General features: G+C 45.2%; 1 protein-coding gene across 2 annotated transcripts in view; it reads left to right on the forward strand.

Moving 5' to 3' along the window:
• Nucleotides 1-23844, forward strand: part of ABCF1 (ATP binding cassette subfamily F member 1) — a 47025-nt gene extending 23181 nt beyond the window's left edge. For both annotated transcript variants that reach the window (XM_087708563.1, XM_087708564.1), the window contains exons 12-28: nt 533-616; nt 1508-1630; nt 2567-2667; nt 4622-4707; nt 5603-5742; nt 6966-7114; nt 8433-8516; nt 9911-10035; nt 12360-12472; nt 13914-14085; nt 15055-15129; nt 16982-17052; nt 17282-17314; nt 19141-19309; nt 20098-20162; nt 21248-21320; nt 23316-23844. In XM_087708563.1, coding sequence (XP_087564689.1) covers nt 533-616; nt 1508-1630; nt 2567-2667; nt 4622-4707; nt 5603-5742; nt 6966-7114; nt 8433-8516; nt 9911-10035; nt 12360-12472; nt 13914-14085; nt 15055-15129; nt 16982-17052; nt 17282-17314; nt 19141-19309; nt 20098-20162; nt 21248-21320; nt 23316-23482 — 1830 coding nt within the window. In that variant the 3' untranslated portion in view covers nt 23483-23844. The remainder of the gene's footprint in view (nt 1-532; nt 617-1507; nt 1631-2566; nt 2668-4621; nt 4708-5602; nt 5743-6965; nt 7115-8432; nt 8517-9910; nt 10036-12359; nt 12473-13913; nt 14086-15054; nt 15130-16981; nt 17053-17281; nt 17315-19140; nt 19310-20097; nt 20163-21247; nt 21321-23315) is intronic.
• The last annotated feature ends 1095 nt before the right edge of the window (nt 23845-24939 follow it).

Genomic DNA, 24939 nt, shown 5'->3' on the forward strand with positions numbered 1-24939 from the left:
TGACTGGCACAGTGGTTAGAGTGCAGTACTGCAGGCTACTTCAGCTGTTTGGCAGTTTGAGTCTCACCGACTCAAGGTTGACTCAGCCTTCCATCCTTCCGAGATGGGTAAAAGGAAGGCCCAGATTGTTGGGGGCAATAGGCTGACTCTGTAAACCGGTTAGAGAGGCCTGTAAAAGCACTGTGAAGTGGTATATAAGTCTAAGTACTATTGCTATTACGTATACAAGTGAGTTGCTCTGTGAACCTGGGATTTAAACAGGAATCCTAGCAATCACTGCACTTTCTAGTAAGATTAGAAAGATTGCATGGAAATGTCTCCACCTTCACCTAAGACATGTCGCTTGTGGTCCTAATAGAAGTTGAAACAGCCAAGTAGTCGAAACAGCCTACTGAAGTAAGATTGAGACGGAGATGACATGATGGGGCTTAATTCCTCATCCAAGCGCCACAAAGATTTCACAGTAAAACTCTTTTGGTCCCCACATCATCATGTTTGGCTATCATGAACTGGATTTCTTTAAACTCTGTAGCCATCAGAGGGGGAAGAGGAGAAGAAGGAAGATGATCCCTATGCAAACCTCAGCAAGAAGGAGAAGAAGAAACTCAAGAAACAGGTTAGATGTGGTCCTCCAAAGGAGGCCATCTGTTACTTCCTACTTTTTCTGACTTTGCTTGACTGCAGTCATAACACACATTCTTTTTGTACGCTCTTATTCTCTTCTCCCCTTTTTTACAAGGGAAGGTAGAAATAAATCTCACTGCAGTTGAGATCGGGAATAAACACTGTGGTGAAATCGATCCAAAGTAGATTGCGGGACATTTGAAATTGTAGTAGAAACATGAATTCCTAGATCCCATCTGACGAGGAAATGAAAAAAATAGATCTCTGTAACTTCTCCTCCTCATCAGATGGAGCCTTAGGAGGTGTGTGTCTTCTGTTGTGATTCCTCCTTTTTTTGAATTCACACACATACACAAACACACACACACGGATGCTCCTCTTAGCCTTCAGGAAAGTTTTAAAAGTGAGTTTTTTGGCCAGATGTTGGGTCAGGACAATAGATGAGCCTGTCTTTTGGAAGATGGAATGTGTCAAACTGTTCACTGTCTGATACACTGGTTATAGGCTTCATGTTTTTATAATTTATCTGGTGTTTTACTTATAATTATTGTTCCCTGTTTGGTTTATACTGGATGCACATTGCCCGAAAAATTAGGTGTCCAATTATATGAATTGGGCAGTTACATAAATAGACATATATTGCAGCTAGGCGCCAATGTGGCTTGGTGAATGCAAACGGGGAGGTGTCTTTTATACTACAATTATTTTACAAATGCTAGAATGCCTCCTGAACAAAAAGTTATTGTGAAACAGTTCACAGGAGTAAAAACGTGGCACGTTTTGCAGTTTTAACATCTGGTCTTCAAGAGAAGATGTTTTGGAAAGCAGCATATCCCACGAAACTGTCAAGTGACCTGATTTGAGCCTTTCTTTGCTTCACCAGCTGGACTTTGAGCGGCAGATAGCAACCTTGAAAGCAGCCAACGCGGCTGAGAACGATTTCTCGGTGTCCCAGGCGGAAATGACCTCGAGACAAGCCATGTTGGAAAATGCCTCAGATATCAAGGTACTCCAGTTATATTCCCACACGCCCCTCTGCTTTGCTTCTCTGGCTCATCGGTCTTCTCCATTTTGCTGGTCTCCTTCGTTTTGTATATCAGCTGCACGTTTATTCCTTTCTCTTCGTTGGCATCGTGACTCAAGAGGAAAGCGATCATTAATATTTTTGAGAATTGTAGAATTCTGCATGTTCAGGATTGTAAATAAATGAGCTCTGCCTTTTTAAAAAGGGTCTTTCTTTTTTAAAAAATGCATTTAAAAAACTTAAAAGTGACAACAGTAATAATTTCTCAATTTTTCTCAGTCTGCTTCCGTAAGAGTACAGGTAGTCCTCGACTTAACAACAGTCCATTTAGTGACTGGTCAAAGTTACAATGGCACTGGAAACAGTGACTTATGGTTGTTTTTCAGACTTACGACCACTGCAGCATCCCCGTGGTCATATGATCATAATTCAGATGCTTGGCAATTAGTTCACATTTATGATGGTTGCAATGTTTTGTGATCAGCTTTTGCAACCTTCGGACAAGCAAAGTCAGTGGGGAATCCAGATTCAATTAACAACCCGTGTTACTAACTTAACAAAAGCAATGATTCACTTAACAAATGTAGCAAGAAAAGTCATAAAATGGGATGTTTCCACTTAGGTACATAAAATTTGGGGCTCAATTGTGGTCGTAAACTCAAGGATTATCTGTAGGTGCAAGTAAATTGTGACATCTTTGCTTAGAATGGTGGCGTTCTGCACTTTGTCACAAATATTTTTCAGGCTGATCCCTAAGATGGTGAAAACAATAAAATGCAAGCTTGGAATCGTCAGAGTAAAACAAACAAAAAACAAAAAAATCCCCCCCCCCCCCCCCCCCCCACACACAGATCCAGTAGGTGAAATAGGTTTTAAAATTCTGAAAACCCCTCTAATATTCTTCATTTTCTGTTATAGTTGGAGAAGTTTAGCATCTCAGCTCACGGAAAAGAATTGTTTGTCAATGCAGATTTATATATTGTAGCTGGGCGTCGATATGGCTTGGTGGGCCCGAACGGGTAGGTGTATTTTATTACAATTATTATACAAATGTTATAATGCCTCCTGAACAAAAGTATTGTGAAACAGATTTTTTTTTTAAAAAAAAGTATGACCTAATAATATAGTAAGACCATGTTTTAGTGGACTAATTGTGAGGTCTCCCCTGCTTCCCCAAAAATAAGCCCTCCCTGAAAATATTGCAACACAGCAGCAGCCATGAGGGGATCACGCTTGCCGCCTCCTGCACCTCAAAAATAATAAGACCTCCCTGAAAAAAGGCCAAGTGCTTATTTTGGGAGTCAAAAGAAAATAAGACCCTGTCTTATTTTCTGGGAAACACAGTAGGTATCCAACAATATATTGCTGTCAGGTTGCAGAGCCCACTGTGGTTTTCATCATTTATATAATATTTCTTTCTATTTGTTTGTTTGTTTCTTTATAAAATTTATATAGCTGCCTATTTGCTTGCAGCAACAATACACTGTGTGTGTGTGTATTTTAAAAAAACAAATAACCCCCCATCCTCCTTGGGAACAACACACAATCAAACCAGCCACTTGATGTGCTCCATCCCATTCTGGGTTTCTTGAGCCTGCTAGCAAAACCACATCTCTGGGGCATTTTGAAAGAATGTTAGAGTGAGGGCCAGTCTAATTTAAGGAGGGATGATGTTCCAGAGGGAGGAAGCTACCATGGAGAAGGCATGGGGTCCCACCAGATGTTCCTCCTTAGGAAACAGGACTCACAACGTTCCTTACTTCCCCGGTCTAGTTTGTTGGGTGGATGTGGCCGGTAAGAGACGATCCCTCAGATAACACATTTGACAAGCAGAATTTTAAACTATTCCTCCCAATTATTATTTTTTTTGCAGATAGTTTCAAAGTTTAATAACACTTGTATGCCGCCCAATCCCGTAGGACTCTGGGAGGCTCACAATACAAATAAATCAATAAATCTGTGGGATCTTATAGGTCGTTGGGAGGTATGTGGCAGGAGGCGGTCCCGTAGGTATCCAGGTCTAAGCCATGTAGGGCTTTAAAGGTAACGACCAGCACCTTGAAGCGCATTCGGAGACTGATGTGAAGCCAGTGCAGCTCGCGGAGGATAGATGTAACATGAGTCTACCTAGGTACACCCGATATCGCCCGCGCAGCTGCATTCTGGACCAATTGTAGTCTCCGAACACTCTTCAGGGGCAGCCCCAAGTAAAGCGCATTACAGTAATGAAGCCTAGAGGTGAAGAGAGCATGAGTGACCATTTGAAGTGCCGGTCCAGGTAGGGCCGCAACTGGTGCACCAGGCGAACCTGGGCAAAAGCCCCCCTGGTCACAGCCGACAGATGGTATTCTAATGTCAGCTGAGGATCCAGGAGGACACCCAAGTTGCGGACCCTCTCTGAGGGACGAAGGGTTTCGCCCCCCAGGCTAATAGATGGAATATCTGGTCCGTTCTTGGGGGGCAACATCAGCAGCCACTCGGTCTTGTCGGGATTGAGTGCCAGCTTGTTTACTCCCATCCAGACCCTAACAGCCTCCAGGCACTGGCACATCACTTCTACTGCTTCGCTGAGTTGGCACGGGGTGAACAGATACAACTGGGTATCGTCCGCATATTGATGATATTTGATCCCGTGCTGACGAATGATCTCACCGATAAGGTGTGCAAGAAGAGAAAGGTCTTCAACAGGCATCTAAAACATTTAATAAATACCTCAGAAATTATATATGAGGATGTGTTACTTCTGGAATCATTGCTGTTTTATTTGATTATTCCAACATTGGGGGGGGGGAGTCTTCTGACTGTAATTTGTCCGATACTAATTAATACCTTGCTAGAAAAACCACTCTGAAAGGGGAAGGGGGTAGATTGTGTTTCTCCTCATGCACCTTCCATAATCCAAAATACTTGGGAGAGGCTTTGATGATTAACTCCAGTGACTCTCTTTCATCTGATTTCTGTTGTTCTTTTCAGGAAGGGCAAAACCACTTTGCTGAAACATATTGCGAACCGGGCCTTGAGCATCCCTCCCAACATTGATGTGCTGCTCTGTGAACAAGGTAAAGGAACAACAGTTGGGGAAGGGGGGGAGGACAGCCCGGCAACTCTTGGGCTCATTGGTCCCTTTCTTTAAGGAGGGGCGGGGGTTAAAACTAAGTTGCTGGGCTGATGGGGTTTGAAATCTAGTACAGTTGGAGTATTCCTGGTTATATCATGCTGCAGTCTGTTTATGTTAGGGAGAGAGACTTTCTGTTTCTCATTTTAGACCAGGGGTCTCCAAACCTGGCAACACTTGTGGACTTCAACTCCCAGAATTCCCAGCATGGCTGGCTAAGGAATTTTGGGAGCCTAAGTGCATAAGTCTTAATGTTTGGAGACCCCTGCTTCAGACCTTTGTGATTCAGGAAACCAGTGACTTTCTGGAACTTGTGAAACAGCACCGTAATCCTTGTTTGAATCTGACAGGAAGCTCAGATTTTCTGATTGTTTGTCTGATCTCTTGGCTGCCCAGTTTCCCATCATTTGATGACATTAAAGCCCATAAACAAATAACCCACTGCGTGGTTAGGGTGCAGTACTGCAGGCCACTTCAGCTGACTGCTATCTGCAGTTCAGCGGTTCAAATCTCACCGGCTCAAGGTTGACTCAGCCTTCCATCCTTCCGAGGTGGGTGAAATGAGGACCCAGACTGTGGGGGCGATATGCTGACTCTGTAAACCGCTTAGAGAGGGCTGAAAGCCCTATGAAGCGGTATATAAGTCTAACTGCTATTGCTATTGCTATATGGAAGCATATTATTTGTCTTTATTACCAGGATTTGGTATGGAAGGATTCAAAGATATTTTCCCCTTTGTTTGAAAAGTTTTTAGCATTCCATAAAAATCATGCTATCAGACTTAATGATATCCAGCTTATCTTCTTTCCATTTTCTCCTCCTCTGCTTGTACCTCACAGAGGTTATTGCGGATGAGACTCCGGCAGTCCAAGCAGTGCTCAAGGCTGACACCAAGCGACTGAAGCTGTTGGAGGAAGAGAAACGTCTGCAGGCACAGCTGGAGAAAGGGGACGATGCAGCAGCAGAGCGCCTGGAAAAGGTATTCAGGAGCCATGATGGGCTTTCTACACTTGGTGTGGGAACGGGTTGCCCATGATTCATTGACAGGTAGTCATCGTCTTACGACTAATTCACTTCGCAATTGTTTGAAGTGATGGGCCTCCCAGGTCTGCTTATGACCCAGATTTGAAGTTCTAGCACACGGGTGTCAAACCCGCAGCATCACGTTGCCGTTGCCTGACGTTTCACAATGTTTTCCACATTCACAGAGCTGGGGTGGGCGTGGCCTGTGTGTGACGCATCTGGCCCGCAGGTCACCAGTTTGATACCCCCGTTCTAGCAGCTCCCGTACCCAGCTCAGCAACCGGACCACATGTTTGACCATTTGCAGCACCCTGTGGTCACATGGCCACAATTTATAATTTATTTATTTATTGCTGGAAACCACCATTCACTTCTGGTTTCCAGCAAAAAAACACCCACTGTGGATAATAGATTCCCATAGCAACCGTGGCGACTTTGGGCCACTCCATCTCTCTCAGCCAAACTTACCTCAGACGACTGCAATTGTGGGAAAAATTGGAGGAGAAAGATGTATTGGATATGTTCGCCACCTTTAGGTGTTTATTTTTTCATAATACTGGGCATCAGTTGAAGTCCTCTAGGGAAAAGAATGCTGGACTAAGTAATCCAGTCTTTTCCCAACCAGGTGGCCTCAGATGTCTTGGGACTACAGCTCTCAGAATCTTCTATGGTTTTTAAGGAATTGGATAGAAAATGCTAATAGAATTGAAGAACCTGTCTCCACCCTATCTTCACCCTGATCTCTAGCATCTGGAGTGGCCTGATGTTGTCAGCATTCCACATAATACATCCATTGAAAGTAGAACTCCAAGGCAGGTAGATTCCTCAAGGAACAAGGTTATTGGATACATCATATTGGCACAACCGGTGAAAACCGACTCTGAAAGTTCCCACGGTTTTCACCTAATTAAAAGTGAAAATTGCCCTTCTCCCCCAGGTTACATTGTCCAATAGAGCTGCTGGCAGATTGCTTGGTTACTCCACTCCTCTTGTCAGCCACTTGTTGGAATGACCTTGGTTCCCACAGGAAATCTTTTTGTTTTGACCGCAGAGCCGAGCTATCTATTTTTCCCCTCCCTTTCCCTTGTGGTAACCATGAAGCTGCTAAGATGACCTCAGACAGGTTCGCTTCAGGGTTGACAGATGTTCTGATATGCCCTTCCTATTCTTCACTGCCAGGTCTATGAGGAAATACGGGCTACAGGAGCAGCAGCAGCAGAAGCCAAAGCTCGGAGAATCCTGGCTGGGTTGGGCTTCAATCCTGAGATGCAGAATAGGCAAACCAAGAAATTCTCAGGAGGTTGGCGCATGAGGGTCTCCTTGGCCAGGTAATTGTTGAAAGACGAATATCAGCCAGAGGGATGGGAAAAACGTGGCAACCAACTACTCCAAAGCAATCTACTTGGTTCACCATTGGCATTGGCATCCTTCAGTCGCAAAAGACTATGGTATCATGCTCTGGAAACAGGTCCTAACGCAGCATCTGGTGTGGCTAAAAAGTCCAATTCAGGAGTGGCAATCCCTTCTACACTGAGGGCAGATACATTCTGTCCCCTGCCCAGTCCCCAGATTTTGCTGGTTCCAGGCCGCCTGCTGAACAATTGTCTCTTCGAATTGGAGAAGGCCATGCTGCGTCTTTAGCCTCCAAGCTGAATGATAAGAGGTCAAGATTTCCCAGCTGTTAATGTCCTTTCCCAAGGCCTTTAGATCCCTCTTGCAGATGGCCTTATATCGCAGCTGTGCTCTCCCTCTGGGGCACTTTCCCTGCACTAATTCTCTATACAGGAGATCTTTCGAAATCCGACCACCACTTGGTTCACCACTTTCCTTATATTAGTCTATCCATCCTAATCTGGTTTCCTCCAGGTGGTCAGGCTGGCTGGAGGTGATGAACACTGCATTTTAACACATCTGGGGAAGACCAGTTTGGGAAGCCTTCTGCTAGATAGACCAATGTTTGGACTTAGCACTTAAGACTTATATACCACTTCACAGTGCTTTAGAGACCGCTCTAAGCGGTTTACAGAGTCAGCCTATTTCCCCCAACAATCTAGGTCCTCATTTCACCCACCTGGGAAGGATGGAAGGCTGAGTCAACCTTGAGCCTGGTGAGATTCGATCTGCCAAGCTGCAGGCAGCCAGTGATCAGCCTGAATGACTGCACTCTAACCACTGCATGACTGCACTCTAACCACTGCGCCACTGCCACTCTATAAGAAGGGGCTTGATAAAAAAGCATCTTCCAACCCACTATTGGTCTTTTTGAAACTAATGGGAGAGATATTGTCGTGGTTTACACATGGCAACCAAATCCAAAACAAAACAAGACGCCATTTTATGGCTTCCGTATACAATCCATAGCTTCCAAATTTATATTTTTTGTTCTCCCCCATCCCTGCTTCTCCCTAAATGGATTTCTTTTTTGCTGGTTGCTGGCCTTACGATTCTGTAGCATTTCTTCTATGTTGCTTCTGATCAGTAAGGCATCAACACCCTTTGTGCTCTGTTTCTTCACTGCTTCTTCTGTCTCCTTCCTCGAATCTCAGTTACAAGTAGTCCTCAAATTACAACAGATCACTTACTGACCATTCAAAGTTATGACAGACTCGTAAAATGGGACTTCTGACCTGATCATTTTTTTTTCAGAGCCCTGTTCATGGAGCCCACATTGCTGATGCTTGATGAACCTACCAATCACTTGGATCTCAATGCAGTCATCTGGCTTAACAAGTAAGTCACCAGCTAAGCATACTAGGGAAGGGAAAGTCAGTTGCTTTGGCTTTAAAGTCTCCTTCAAGCAATGGGCCATTTTTATGGAGCAGATAAATATCTTGGCAAAATCCCAGAAGAATCTTTTATTCTTACATTTTCTTTATCTTAATGACACTGGCAGTGGTTCGAGCAGCATGTAAAGAGATTGTATAGACAATTACAAAATGTATTGTCTCTAACTGTGATGGCAAACCTATGGCACACAGGTGGCACGCAGAGCCCTCGCCCCAGCTCAGATTCATTGCCTGTGTGCGCGCATGCCTCCCACCGAGCAGCTGATTTTTGGATCTCTGCTGCACATGCATGGGGGGTGGGGCGCATGTGGGAAATGTCCACGCATATTTGGGGCAGGGTGTGTGCCCCCTCTCCTGTGGCCTGTTTTTGGTCCCAGGAGGCTGCAAGGAGGCCTACTAGGCCCAAAACTCTGTGTGTGCGTGTGCATGTCTGCGTGCGTGTGTGTGCATGCACAGTGCACACACTGCCCATTTTTGCTCCCAGAAGGCTGCAGGGAGGCCTACTAGGCCCAAAATGGAGTGGGGGGGTATGTCAATTTTATTAGCATTTTCTAACCTGCATTTCCACCCGTCAACAGAGTCAGGGAAGCTATCAGTGCAATATGTTAGTAGTATTTAAAAACAAACGTATATATTTGAAATTTGTGCCATATATACAGATGCTAATACTTTAGCTGAATGAAACAGAAATAATGAAATGTATCCTTTAATTATTCAGGGCTCTTTTCTTTCACACTAGCTGCATCGTTCTCATATTTACATTCTCAGTCACATAAACATAACTTGGGCTGAGAGGAGTGAAGAGTTACTGAAGTTAATCCTAATGTAGTGCAGCCCACTCTTTGTTTAGCGACTATCTCAGTGACATTCACAAATGCAACAGTAATAAATCATAATTTTAAAAAATCATTCTTCAACCAATGTGCCTGACAACAAAAGCCTTCAGTGTGAAACTGATTAAAGTCCAGCCAATTTCAGACAGTAACTGAGGTAATTCTAATGCATTAAGCTCACAGAGCTGAGGTAATTTAATTTAATTTACTCTTAGCCTTTTTTACGGCCACACTGCACCATGGAAAAAAAGCAGCTCATGAAGAGATGTGGCTTGAATATGCAATCTCTCCACCCTACAAGGTATCAAAAATGGCTAGGCACAAGACATTGTAAGAGAACTTTTGTCTAAATGAGATGCCAGCAATCGGTGATCTTTACATCTCTTAGGCAAGTGTTCACTTAGTGACCATTCCACTTAACAATCAGTGTGGTTGCTGAAAAAGGAGAGGCTGAATCAGTTGTTGTGACTATTGTTATTTTAATTCCCTTCTGTTCTTCTTATAGCTATCTCCAGACGTGGAAGAAAACCCTGCTCATCGTTTCCCATGACCAGGGATTCTTGGATGATGTGTGTACAGATATCATCCACTTGGACATGCAGAAACTTTTCTACTACCGGGGAAACTACAGTGAGTGGTGCTAAGGGTAGTAGGAGCTTCGTGAGATGGATATCCATATAAATCTAAATAAAATCAAATACAATATTTTTTGGACTATAAGACACACCGGTGTATAAAACGCACCAAGATTTCAATGTGGTAAATAAGAAAAAAAAGTTTCTGTCCTCCCCACCGCCCAGGAGCATTCTGCAGGCTTCAACAGGGCTGGGGGAAGGCAAAAACGGAGGCGTTTTTGCCTTCCCCCAGCCCTGCTAAAGCCTATATAGTGCTTCTGGGGGCTGGGGGAAAGCAAAAACACCTCCATTTTTTGCAAAAATGCGATACAGGGGGCAGGGCTTCGGGAAGCCAAAAATGGCTCTGTTCAGTGCATAAGACGCACCAACATTTCCATGCTCTTTTGTGGGGGGAGGTGCGTCTTATACTCTGAAAAGTATGGTAGATAAATAAAGTGACAGATACAAGAACAAGGGAGCCCAGCTGGCAAAACATGTAAAATATATAATTCCTGGATTCGTAATGTGAAAAATCTGTATTCCAAGCCACAGAGTTGGAATGTCTGTTTTTAAAATCAGTTTTAAAGAAATGATTTTAAAATCCCAACATTCAGACTTTGTGATTTCAAATAAAGATTTCTAGAATTTGAACCCAAAGAATTATTTATTTTAAAACGGCCCATCCCCTTTTAATTAAATGCCAAACCTGCTGAATTGCTGGGTGTTTTACTCACCTTTGGAGGGAGAGGCTGCTTTAAAGATATCTGACATAATCCGACATAACCATTGGAATCTTCAGATCTTTAAATGAAGGCGAATATTTGGAGCTCAGGGTTGAAGTGAGGGATCCGTGGTGCTCCCTGGGCTGGCTTGTTTTCTTGCAGATGTTTCATTACCCAGACTAGCTAACAATAGCAATAGCAATAGCAGTAGACTTATATACCGCTTCATAGGGCTTTCAGGCCTCTCTAAGCGGTTTACAGAGAGTCAGCATATTGCCCCCAACAATCTGGGTCCTCATTTTACCCACCTCGGAAGGATGGAAGGCTGAGTCAACCCTGAGCCGGTGAGATTTGAACCGCTGAACTGCTGATCTAGCAGTAGCCTGCAGTGCTGCATTTAACCACTGCGCCACCTTGGCTCTTCACCATCCGTGCTAGTAATGAAATGTCTGCAAGAAAACAAGCAAGCTCAGAGAGAACCAAGGGCCCCTCAGACCTTTAAATGCCTGAATCTTACACAGAAGGAGATCTGAAGTAGCCAGGAGCTCACTGAATAGGTTCGTCGTCATCCTGTTCTTTTATTTTAAGCATTTGTCTTTTCTCCTTGATTCTGGTGGATGGCTCTGTGTTTTTTTTTATTCTTTAATGGCAGCTTTACTTGTGTTACTGCAGAATCGGGGCCATTGTCAATTAACAAGTAGAAATCTGCCTGGAGAATCCGATCTCACCGGGGTCAGAGATTTAGTCTTCCAAGCTTTCAGACTTGTACGGGGAGCTCATCCTCGGAATTTCTTTATAGCAGAGTGTCAACGGGAGTGCTGATTTACCACCAACTTGTCAAGTGCTTAGGCGGTGAGGGCTTGGCAGAACAAGGAAACAACAGCCAACAACTTATTAGCCAGCCATCAACACCTCAATCAACATCTATAAAGCCACATACAACAGGCACCATAGTCTGTAGAGATTCTCAGTCATCCAGGTCATGGTTATACCAAAGGCGTTCTTTTTTTTCAGGAGGCAACTGGACTTGTTTTTTTCTTTTGAAGACGTTTTGCTTCTCATCCAAGAAGCTTCTTCAGCTCTGACAGGATAGTGGGGTATAGAAGGAGTTATATTCCTTGCAGACAGCTGGTAAGTTGCATTCTTTTAGAGGGTTGCTGAAGCACTTGAAGGTTTATCTGTGTCCAGCAAATTACCAGCTCTCTGCAAGGAATTATTCTCCACTATCCTGTCAGAACTGAAGAAGCTTCTTGGATGAAAAGCGAAACATCTTCAAAAGAAAAAACAAAGTCCAGTTGCCTCCTGAAAAAAAAACCTTTGGGACAACAGGCACCATATAAATGTCACACACAGAATACCCCAAAGCAAACACTCTGCTAGAGAGAAGTACCCTGAAGATGGGCTCCAGCATGAGACCAAAAGCTTAGAAGACGAAACCTCTGGTCCCAGTGACTGACGCAGATTGGATCCTGTAACAATGACCTTGGACACGTATATTCACCTTCATTTGTGAGACATCTGCCTCTTCCCTTGTTCGGTGATACCAAGCTGTGCATCAGGATGGGGATTGAGAAATTGGCTTACCTCAGGATTGTTATTTTGTCACGTTCCCTGGCAGTGACTTTCAAGAAGATGTATCAACAGAAACAGAAAGAGCTGCTCAAACAGTACGAGAAGCAAGAGAAGAAGCTTAAAGACCTGAAGGCCGGGGGGAAATCGACAAAGCAGGCAGTAAGTATCTAGCTGTGCCAAGGTAGAGGGATTGCTGGCTGAGAAATGTTGTGCAATTACTGTTTTCTCTGGGATTCCTCTTAGCTGAAGTGACTTTTTTGAGGAAGCAGGACAGTTATGCTGAATTAAATCTGTAGTCCTAAACACGGCAGAATTTTGCTTCCTCCCTAAATATCAAAACCAGAGGTGGTATTCAGCCGATTCGGACCGGTTCACTCGAACTGGTAATGGAAATCACGGGTCCTGCCCTGGTTCTATGCTGTCCTATTTAGACACGTTTTCAAGCCAAAGCGCATGCCCGGAAGCCCGAACACATGGGTGGATAGGGCACATGCGAGCGAAGCGTGCGTCCGTGTGCACTCACTTTTGCGAACCAGTAGGGAAAGTAAGTGAATACCATCCCGCATCAAAACCATAACAAAGGTTGTTCCTTTTTCAGTGACAACAATTCGGACTGGCAACCCTGTCATTAAATGAGGGGGGACTGTCATTAGCTGAAACCATGACTATGCTTTTGATCCGGCCCACAGGATGCTTATATCTGGCCCATGTGGCCGCTCTAGAAACAGTGAAGAACAAGCCCACGGTGCTTCGGACAGCAAAAACCGCCTCCTGCCAATTACCTCCCTACGACCAATTAGATCCCACAGATTAGGCCTCCTCCGAATACCATCTGCTAGCGACTGTCGACCCCTCGGGGGAGGGCCTTCTCTGTGGCTGCTCCGGCCCTCTGGAACGATCTCCCCGTGGAGATTCGGACCCTCACCACCCTTCAGGCTTTCTGTAAAGCCATTAAGACCTGGCTGTTCCAGCAGGCCTGGGGCTGATGAGTTCCCAGCCCCACTTGAATTGCTGTGATTGTTGTGTAGCTTTTAATCTGTTTTTTTGTATCTTGTTTTTTGTCTTGTTTGTTTTTTGTATCTCCCCCTTCCCCACTCGTTTGTTAGCCGCCCTGAGTCCCTCGGGAATAGGGCGGCATACAAGTATAATAAACATAACATACATATAAAAACAGAACCCCCCCCCCCCTCCCCAAGCTCCGTTTTTGCTGGCAGAGGGTTGCAGGAGGCCATCACAGGCACCCCCAAAACAAGTGACATCAAGCTAGCCATGCCCACTTCTACCCCGGCCACCTGAGATCAAACACAACCCTGATGCGGCCCTCAATAAAATCGAGTTTGACACCCCTGCTGTAGGCCATCCAGGTTTTTGCCTGTTGGATAGTGATCTGAGATCATCCATGAGAAGAGCTAATTCCCACTGTCAGAAATCTGTCTGAGTCTTGCCCGTTTGGTGCCGTCAATCCCTGCCACGGTTTCCAGCACTTAAAAAAAAATTCAAATTTTTGAAAAACATGTTCCTGTTGCCCATCCGTCTCCCCTCCGTGCCCCAAAAGAAAAGGACAGCCTGTTCCCCTTGTAACCTGTCTTGCTTGTTCCAGGAAAAGCAGACCAAGGAGGCCCTGACGCGGAAGCAGCAGAAATGTCGCAAGAAGAACCCGGATGAGGAATCCAACGAGGCCCCCGAGCTCCTGAAACGGCCCAAGGAATACACCGTGAAATTCACCTTTCCTAACCCACCGCCTCTTGCCCCACCCATTCTGGGCCTTCACGGTAGGGCTTCTCCTTTTGCAGGGCAAATTATAAAGGAAGGGTGCAGGGGAAAGATTAGGAGCCTGAAGAAGAGTGAGTGGTTTTCTTGGGGGGGGGGGGATCTCTTATCAGTTGTTCTGAACTCTGTTTCCTCCTCCTTCAAGCATTTGAGGAGAGAGAGACGGAAGTTTAATTTCTGGCTGTTGTTAAACTACAATTCCCAGTGTCCTTTGCTCTGACTGAGGCATCTTCAGGAGAGAAAGTTGAGCCCTTATACCCAGCAGCCATGTGATTTAAGTTCCTGCCTTAGTTTTTGCTGATCCCAGATGGCCAGGATAGGATTTTGCCCATGGATGGCTAACGGGTGGAGAAATAATTGGGGAAATTTACGCTGTCTCTTAGCTTCCCCAGTGCTAGAAAACTGGAGCGATAACGAGAGTGTCTGCATGTACCAAGGATTCTGTCATTAAGATGAGCATATAGTTAGTCCCCAACTTACGATCATAATGGAGCCTGCTTATTATTGTCGCAAGTAATGACAGTTGCTAGGAGGAGACTATGGTGGGGGGAACCGGACTTCCGGTTGGCTCCAGAATTGAAAGGTGGGCTTTCACTTAGGACCTTTGTGGCTCTTTGAGCGTTTTAAGGTTGCTGACCCCTGTGCTAAGAATAGGGCTCCCAAGGCAGCTTGTATACAATCTGTGGGTTGGTTCAAAGCAAATCGTAATCCTTTGCCTTGAGACTCTCAGTCCAAAACTCAGGATCAAAAGTGGGACGAGGAAGGGTGAGCTAAAAAAACCTCCAACAACCTCATTTCAAATTCAAATTGTTCAATCGAAGCTCTGCTATTTTAACCAGCTGGGCTAAGAACTGGTTTTTTTTCCAGACTGGCTGTTCCTGGTTGTTGTTCTATCTAAACTTTACTTTTGTGTTGTCGGGAAAAAACATTTTTTCCCCCTTTTGATCCTTATCTCTTTGCTTCTCTTTTAGCCGTGGACTTCAGTTACGAAGGACAGAAGCCCCTTTTCAAAAATTTGGACTTTGGAATTGACATGGAATCGCGAAGTAAGTGACGGGGAAGGAGAGACGGTAAAGTTTTGGTGCTGACAGACTTCTGCACACGGTTATCATTTGTGTTTCTTGGTTTCTGAGGGGAAATTCCTCACCAGGAGTTTCTCCTTTTAAAAATTTTTTAAAGTGCTGCAGCTGGGAAAAGTCACTTTTAGCTCCTGCTTTTGATTTAGTCCTCAACTTAGCCACCACAAGGGAGCCCAAAATTTCCATTGCTGAACAAGATAGTTGCTAAGCAAGTTTGTCCCATTTTATGACCTTTCCTCCCACAATTGTACAGTGAATCAGTGCAGTTGTTTAGTTAGTAACCCAGTTGTTAAGTGAATCTGGCTTCCCCTTTGAATTTGCTTGTCAAAAGGTCACAAAGGGAGATCAGATGACCTGGGGACACTTCAACCATCATAAATATGCAACGATGTAAATGCCATGATGATTAGGGGACTGGAGGCTAAAACATATGAAGAATAGTTGCAGGAACTGGGTATATCTAGTTTGATGAAAAGAAGGCCTAGAGGAGACATGATAGCAGTGTTCCAATATCTCAGGGGTTGCCACAGAGAAGAGGGAATCAAGCTATTCTCCAAAGCACCTGAGGGTAGGACAAGAAGCAGTGGGTGGAAACTAATCAAGAGAAGCAATTTAGAACTAAGGAGAAATTTCCTGACAGTTAGAACAATGAATCAGTGGAACAGCTTGCCTCCAGAAGTTGTGAATGCTCCAACACTGGAAGTTTTTAAGAAGAGGCTGGACAACCATTTGTCTGAAGTGGTGTAGGGTTTCCTGCCTAAGCAGGGGGTTGGACTAGAAGACCTCCAAGGTCCCTTCCAATTCTGTTATTCTATTCTATTCTGTTCTAAATATCAGACAGTGGTCAAGCATCTGAAATTTGATCACGTGACCACGGGGGTGCATCAACAGTCGTAAGTGTGAAAAATGGCCATAAGTTACTTTTTTCAGCGCAGCTGTAACTTCGAATTTGCCCAGGGAGGCATTTGCCCAGGTTCGCCTGGTGCGCCAGTTGCGACCCTACCTGAATCGGGAGGCTCTCACAACAGTCACTCGGGCCCTTGTGACCTCTAGGCTGGAATACTGCAATGTGCTCTACATGGGGCTGCCCTTGAAGAGCATCCGGCGACTTCAGCTAGTCCAGAACGCGGCCGCGCGAGTGATCGTGGGTGCACCTCGGTTCACCCACATAACACCTATCCTCCGCGAGCTGCGATGGCTACCTGTTGATCTCCGGGTGCGCTTCAAGGTGCTATTAGTCACCCATAAAGCCCTCCATGGTAGTGGGTCTGCGTACTTGAGAGACCGCCTTCTGCCAATTACCTCCCTGCGACCAATTAGATCTCATAGATTGGGCCTCCTCCGAGTTCCATCTGCCAGCCAGTGCCGGCTGGCAATTACAAGGAGGAGAGCCTTCTCAGTAGTAGCTCCGACCCTTTGGAACGATCTCCCCGTGGAGATTCGTACTCTCACCACCGTCCAGGCCTTCCGCATAGCCCTTAAGAACTGGCTAGCCCATCAGGCCTGGGGACAAAGATAATTGCCCCTCCCGAATGATGAATGAATGTTGCTCATTATTTTATTCTATGTTTGTCTGCGTTACTGTTTGTATATCCTTCCCTTGATTTTATGTAAGCCGCCCTGAGTCCCCTCAGGGAAAAGGGCGGCCTATAAATGTTAATAAACCTCTAAACCTCTAAACGAATGATCATCATTCGAGGACTACCTGTATTGAAAGATGGCGGGGAGGGGGGAGTCAGATTCTTAAAAACTTTGCCTGCCTGGCACCATCTTGTTACTAATGACAATCCCTTCTCTTCCCCTTTTTCCTGCCTCTCAGTCTGTATCGTGGGCCCCAATGGGGTGGGGAAAAGTACACTCCTATTGCTGTTAACCGGGAAGCTTACAGCGGTAAGTACCATCTGTTCAAACTTTGGCTTCTCTTGGTGTGGATTGTCCTCCTGAATTTCCTTTTCTCTGTTTGGGGCCCCTTTTGACCGAGTCCTAGATGAGTGAAAGTGACTATTGGGGGATGATTTTAGGAAGAAAAATGACTTCTCTTTTAATCTGATGGGACTGCAAGGGAAGAGAACCAATGCAATGCTAACCTCCTGTTTTCTTTTCCTTATCATCTTTTCAGACCAGAGGAGAAATGAGGAAAAACCACAGGCTAGTAAGTATGGCTGAAATCTCAATTGGAATGTGGTGGGAAGGCAGTGTACAATGAGGGGATAGGGGTTGTATTGGAGTGGAAAGCAGAGCTTGCAGTCAGGGTAGGAAGTCTTTGGTCATAGGAAGCGGTGCACACATGGCAGTTGTAGCTTTGTGTTGGTGTACTCTGCTTGGAGAGGGGATAGTTTGCTTGCAGGATATCCAGTACACCTTTTGGTCTTTCGTTGTATTACCATATTTCCCCAAAAATACGATCGACTCAGAAAGTAAGTCCTAGTGTCAGCGTTCCAAATCCAGAATTAAATCAGAGTTCAAGGCATTGCTTTCATCGAAGTTCCAATTTAATAAAGAGAGACATGTTGGTACAATCTGTGGAAAACCCGAATCTGAAAGCTTCCTGGGTTTTCCACCCAGTTGAAAGTTCATGATCTTGCCCCCACACCCACAAGTCCATCACATGGTCCAATCTGACTGCAGGCCTGACACCTAGCTTGATTTTTACACGTGCACCCAATATAAGCTCTACCCCCAAAATAAGCCCTAATTAAGACCTCACCCACTCCAGGGTGCACAGGTAAAAATTAAGCTGGTGGGGGAGCTGCCCTACTACGGGCAGTTGCAGACAGGCCTCTCACACCTCGGCCCAATTCTTCTTCTGCAGCTGGAAAGGCTTTCCTGGGGGCCTCTGTAGCCGATAACAGAGCTCTGGATCGATCCGGAGCTCTGTTGTCAGCTACGGAGGCCTTTAGGAAAGCCTTGCTGACCTTGCCAGACGAAGAAATTCTTGAAGGCCTCTGATAGCGAAAAAGAGGCCAGGGTCGAAGTGCGCAGGTGTGGTGAGTCAGTGGACGACATGCTTCCCCTTCTCCCAAAAATAAGACTTGTTGCCGTTTTTGGTGGCAAAAAAAGATAAGACAGGGTCTTATTTTGGGGAAAACGTGCTGGTATGGCTGCATGCACCTGCTTCTTCATTTGCTCAACATGGCAGTTGAGACTTAGAGTAAAATATCATCACACAATTTGGAGACTGATTTCAGGACAGCATCATGCGCTAAACTAGAACCGTGACCCGTTAAAACCGCGGTCGACAAAAGCGCGGTCGACAAAAGCGCGTACGTGACGTCATCACAGCGCGACGAAAAAAATTAAAAATTGAAATAAAAATAAAATTAAAGCAAGCCGATTCACATAAAGGTAAGGGTTAAGGTTAGGGTTAGGTTAAGGGTTAGGGTTAGGTTTAGCGTTAGGTTAAGGGTTAGGGTTACGTTTAGCGTTAGGTTAAGGGTTAGCGTTAGGTTTAGGGTTAGGTTAAGGGTTAGGTTTAGGGTTAGGTTAAGGGTTAGGGTTAGGTTTAGGGTTAGGTTTGGGGGGGTTAGGGTAAGGTTTTCGCTTTAATTTTACATTTATCGCTCACAGCGCGATGTTTTCGTCGCGCTGTGATGACGTCACGCGCTTTCGTCGAGCGCGCTTTTGTCTACCGCGGTTTTGTGGTGGAACCAACTAGAACTAGGCAACCTGGTTATTTCCTGCCTGATGGTTTAGATTCCATTTCATATCATCCCAGCCAACATGAGCCAGCGACAAGGGCTGATGGAAGTTTTAGTCCAGGAAATTAGGAAGGCTTCCGCCAGCTGTAACCTTGGCCAAAATGAATTGGTTGAAAGAGAGATGGAGTAGGTTTCAGAAGCAGAATCACAGAAGGCACCCCTGCAGTGCCAGCTGTGGCAGGTGTGGATGGTGTCAGTTAAGCTTCGGTGGACGTTTGAGAGAAGTTTCACTCAAGTTTTCTCTTTTCTTTTCTCTCTCTCTCTCTCTCTCTCCTGGTAGAAAGTTGGCTTCTTCAACCAGCAATATGCCGATCAGTTGAACATGCAGGAAACAGCCACTGAATATCTTCAGCGCAATTTCAACCTGCCTTATCAAGATGCCCGTAAATGTTTAGGGCGGTTTGGTCTCGAGAGTCATGCCCACACCATCCAGATTTGCAAGCTGTCTGGTATGGGACACATTTCTTGGGAGAAGGGAAGGGCGATGGTGGGCCGAGGGCGTCACAAGGAAGGACGGGGGCTGCTAGCATAGCTTTCTCCACCTTGGCATGTTTCAAATGTGTTGGATAATTAAAGTTGTAGCTAATCACACCGGGAGGTGCACTAAGTGCTGGAGTTTTAGTGATTTAACAGTCCATCTGTGTCTTGAGCAAGACATAAGACTGTATAGCTGTAGAAAGATAGGCCAATGCTGATGTCAGGGTTCCAAATAGCATCCAAAAGGAAATCAGAATCAAAGGCAAAGTATTGCTCAACGTTCCAATTGATGAAGAGAGCCATGTTGGCACAACTGGGAAAACCTGAATCTGAAAGATTCCCTGTTTTCCCCACCTAGTTGAAAGTTCAAGATCTTCCCCCCACACCCACAAGTCCATCACAAGGTCCAATCGTCTACTATCATGCTGGCAGTTCCACCCATCCAATTCTGGTCAGGCGCAGACGTGTAAAGACAAAGGATGACCTTGGCTTCCTAGAAAGAATTTTGTTATGGCTACATAGTATGTGACTCCCTATCATCCCCCCCGCTTCCGTTTTCCCACAATAGAAAATGCATAGTAGAAGAATAGAAAATGTGGCAGGCCAAAGATCCAAAAGAAAAGATGGCTGCAGGCCTGATAGCCTTCAAAGGGGACTTGGTGGGTTCTTAATGCTGTCTGCATCAGTTTTGGGGAAGCAAGCATGTTTTTCTAATTCTAATTCCTCCTTTCTCTCCTTTGGTTTTTTTTCCCATTACCAGGGGGACAAAAAGCTCGCGTAGTATTTGCTGAATTGGCTTGCAGAGAGCCTGATGTCCTTATTCTGGTGAGTTTATCTACAATCTATATATATTAAAATGTGTGTGTCTGTCTGTCTGTCTGTGTGTGTGTGTGTGTGTGTGTGTGTGTGTGTGTGTTCCAGCATAACTCTGGAATGTCTTGAGCAATTTCAACCAAATTTGGTACACAGTTGGAGAAAAATATTGTGGGGGTAAGACACCCCTAACACCCCTCGGGGGAGGGGTGTTCTGTTAAGATGCAGCCTGTTGTGCCTTAAAATGGCTTCTACTGTACTGCCGTAAAATGTACAGCGCAGTGGAGTGGCCATGGTAACAGCTCCACAGTACTCCACAAGGGGGCTCCCTCTGGTAAGGTGGAAAATCTAACATTAGAAATTACATTCAGTGTTAGACCAATAATACACAACACCCGTTCGTTGCATCGCTGAAAATCTATCTTCTTGGCATCATCATTGTTATCTGGATTCCAAGCAGTTACATCCAGTGCATTCTGTACAGCATCCCATAAACCTTCCCTATGCAGGAGTAGACTGCATTTCATACACCAGGAAACATAGTTTGTTCCATCCAACTGGGTTATCATCGATAGGCTTGTTGATGGTCACTTGCCATTTTCTCCAGGATAGTAACAATCACTACAATAAACAGCTGTCTGTATACGGTATTGCGTATCAACACCAACCCTCCTTTAGCTACATCTGGTATACTCTGGGTCCATAACCAGTGTTAAATAAGCTCCCCGTTGGGAGAGCGAGTACGTTCAGCGAAGCGTTATAAGAATTGTGTTGGAGAACTTGGAGAGTTTGATGGACTCTGATACCTCTATTTCCACAAAAGTAAAAGCCTACTTAAACTGCAGGGTCTCTGTATGCTGGTTTGTGTGTTCTCCAACAACACTCTCACAACGCTTCTCTGAACGTACTCGCTCTCCCAACAGGGAGCTTACCTAACTATATTGAAGTCTGTGGTATTTTCCCCCCACAAACCCAAATTGTTGCCTTGTCTCCTTCTGCACCAGCATGTTTCATAGGATATCAACACCATTATCCCATTGTGGAAGCTGAAGAGAAGCCAAGAGTCCTTAAATGTCTCTCCATTCCCTTTCCCCTAGGATGAACCTACGAATAACTTGGATATTGAATCAATCGATGCCTTGGGAGATGCTATCAATGAATATAAAGGAGGTGAGCGAAAGCTTGTTGGCTCTTAATTCTAGGGGTAATAATACATGATAAATACCCCTCTGCTTGCTCTTCTTACCGCTATGCTGTCCTTACAAATTTGAAAGGTGGTACCGGAAAGTAGGGACCAGGCGTTCCTACAGTGACATTGGGTTTCTCCTATCCCAATGATTGCTAACCTTGTTATCGTCGTGTGACGAAAGCGCAAGGCCCTCACCCATAATGCAATGCACGTGTGACACCCTCTGCATGCCTTGCCCCCTGCGCATGCACGTGTTCCCCACTGCATGCCCTGCTCCCTCCACATGCTTGTGCGACACACACACACATCACCCCGTTTTGGGTCTAGCAGACCTCCCTGCAGACTCCTGGGAAAAATGAGCTGCGGGGGAAGCGCGCCACACACTCCCGCGCTCACCCTTGAGCATGCTTCCACGACCACACGCACACGTGTCTCCCGCATTTGCACGAGATCCTGTACATATGCATGCAACCTGTCTCACATGTGCACACATCTCCCACATCCGTCCACCCCCCCACGTATGATTGGCAGAGATCCAAAAATCAGCTGGCCGGCAGGAGGCACGCACACATGTGCAGTGGAGCTGAGCTAGGTTGATGGCTTGTGTGTCCGCTGAGAGGGCTCCGTATGCCACCTGTGGCATGTGTGCCATAGGTTCTCCATCACGGTTCTATCCTGTCGCATATCTTGCCTTTGTTATTGTAAATCAACTTTGCTTTGCCCTATCACTTGGCAGGATGGGAAAGACTGAAAATGAAGGCCACCATCTTAGTACCTAAGAATGATAAGTTTCTGGTTTCATTGTACAGCAGCTGCTAAAAAAGCCAACACAGTTCTAGGCTGCATAAACAGGGGAATAGAATCAAGATAACGTGAAGTGTTAATACCACTTTATAATACCTTGGTAAGGCCACACTTGGAATACTGCATTCAGTTTTCGTCACCACGATGTAGAAAAGATGTGGAGACTCTAGAAAGAGTGCAGAGAAGAACAACAAAGATGATTAGGGGACTGGAGACTAAAACATGAAGAACGGTTGCAGGAACTGTGTATGTCTAGTTTAATGAAAAGAAGGACTAAGGAAGACATGATAGCAATGTTCCAATATATCAGGGGTTGCCACAAAGAAGAGGGAGGCAAACTATTCTCCAAGGCACCTGAGTGTATAACAAGAAGCAATGGGTGGAAGCTAATCAAAGAGAGAAGCAACTTAGAACTGAGGAGAAATTTCCTGACAGTTAGAACAATTAATCAGTGGAACAACTTGCCTCCAGAAGTTGTGAATGCTCCAACACTGGAAGTCTTTAAGAAGATGTTGGATATCCATTTGTCTGAAATGGTATAGGGTTTCCTGCCTAGGCAGGGGGCTGGACTAGAAGACCTCTAAGGTCCCTTCCAACTCTGCTATTGTATTGTATTGTAATGGTCACATCCCTATGAATGCCAGAACTAATACAGTGTTGAATAATTTGTACATGAACACAATTGAAGCAGCAATGCCCAGCCACATGGGGCTTTGCTGTAGATCAGGAAGGCAGCACCCCCAAAATAAGCATGGTGAAGACTTCACATTTTGAGGGGTTCTGAGGATTCTTGGTGATTCCTCAAGTACTTATGTTAACCATTCATTCCCCCAAGGGAAATAAAAGTAAACAAGCAGAAATTTAGACTTGCTCTTTCTGGTGGCCACTGAAGAAATGTTGATGGGCTGCATTTTTTTTTTTTTTGCACCCTCAACCTAGGATATTTGATGTCTTAAGAAATAATTGCTTTTTATAAACAGTTAAATAAGCTTGGGGGAGCTAATTTGGGAGAAAAATCAGCAGTTTGCATGTCTCTGCTTTAGTAAACCCTTTGCAGATGGTTGGCTCATGTTGAATCCCAAATGGCAATCTCTGGACAGCTCTTGAGTGCAAAGAAGAAACTTTTTTTAATGGGGTTTGGAGATCTTATTTAACCCATCTGTCTTTTCCAGCGGTGATCATTGTCAGTCATGATGCTCGGCTTATCACAGAGACCAACTGCCATATGTGGGTGGTGGAGGACCAGACGGTCAATCAGATCGATGGTGACTTTGAAGATTACAAGCGTGAAGTGCTGGAAGCCTTGGGTGAAGTCCTGGTCAACCGACCAAAAGAATGAGGCCGTGAGAAGCGGGAGTCACCAGAACATGCACAGCCTGGTTTCCATTTTTCCAGTGGAAGCTCCGCCTTCTCAAAAAGCAGGGCGTTATTATTTATGTGACACGGAGGGACAGATCTGAACGTACGCAAGGAATTAAAAACTGATGATATTTTAAACTCTTCTTCCCTTTCTCTCCCACCCGTATGGAAGTGAACATCTCAGAAGGTGATGAGTTGGGTGGGTGTCCCATCATGCCTCCCCCACCCCATCCCGAGCAGACATCTTGGAAGACTACTCTCACTTAACAAATCTCTCTCCTTTCCTTCCACTATTTTTAGGAATACAACATGTACACTTAATAAATTAAAATGTGGCCGTCACTTTTCTGCATGGAGTTCCCTGGTTTTTTTTTTAATAGTTTGGTCAATTCAGGTGGTCCTCGACTTACAACCACCATGGAGCCCAACATTTTTGTTGCTAAGCAAGACAGTTAATTGAGTTTGGCTCCCATTTTATGGCCTTTCTTGCCACAGTTGTTAAGTGAATCACTGCCATTGTTAGGTTAGTAACACGGTTGTTGCTGTATTGAATCTGGCTTCCCCATTGACTTTGCTTGTCAGAAGGTTGCACAAGGTGATCACATAACCCCGGGACACAGCGACCATCATAAATATGAATCAATTGCCAAGCGTCTGAATTTTGACCATGAGAATGCTCGAACGGTCATAAGTGTGAAAAATGGTCATAAGTCACTTTTGCTATAGTGGCGAATATCTGTAACCCTAACACTCCCAGAATTGGTGTCATGTGTATTGTTCTGACCTAGGCTGCCCAAGAGCATGCAGCAAACTCCTTGTCCCAACAAAAACCCCTTTTATCAATTTACTGTGAATTCTGCTCACTCACATCCAGTAAGGTCTTTCAAGGGAGGATTTACAGTCACAGACCTTATCTGGCTTGGAGAGCTGCCAGGTCAATATCTGCAAAAGTTGGCAAGGAGTCTCGAAGAGTTACGATCCAATTAAGCAAACTAATTGTCTCCTGCAAACTCCACTCCCTTTTCGCTCCTCTTTTATTTCCTCTGGGAGGGGCCATTCATCGTCCACCTGTGGCCTTACTATCAAGTTGACCCCTGTTCTTTAGCTGTTCCCTTCGTCTGGCAACTCTGCGCATGCGCATACTGGAAACAGGCTCCAGCTGTTCTTCGGCCTCACTGATGTCCGACTCTGGAGGCAGCTGATAACTGGCTTATCGCTCTGGCCCCGACGCAGAGCCCTCATCAGAGCCTTCCCCAGACTCCAGGACTGACCCATGTTCCTCCCCAACCTCCTCACTGTTCGAATCTGCTGCCAGCTCTGCCACTGGCAGGCCACAACAAGGTCTTGTGATGAGTCAGCTTTGAGTCATCTGTGGGTCTTGTGATGGGCCTTGTGATAAAGAGATTACCTCAGGTCAGGGTCGTTGGGAGGTGAACT

Source organism: Thamnophis sirtalis, unplaced genomic scaffold (genome assembly GCF_051295495.1).
Source record: "Thamnophis sirtalis isolate CommonGarterSnake01/CBP01778 unplaced genomic scaffold, rThaSir2_p1.2 scaffold_3, whole genome shotgun sequence".
NCBI classification, from domain to species: domain Eukaryota; kingdom Metazoa; phylum Chordata; class Lepidosauria; order Squamata; family Natricidae; genus Thamnophis; species Thamnophis sirtalis.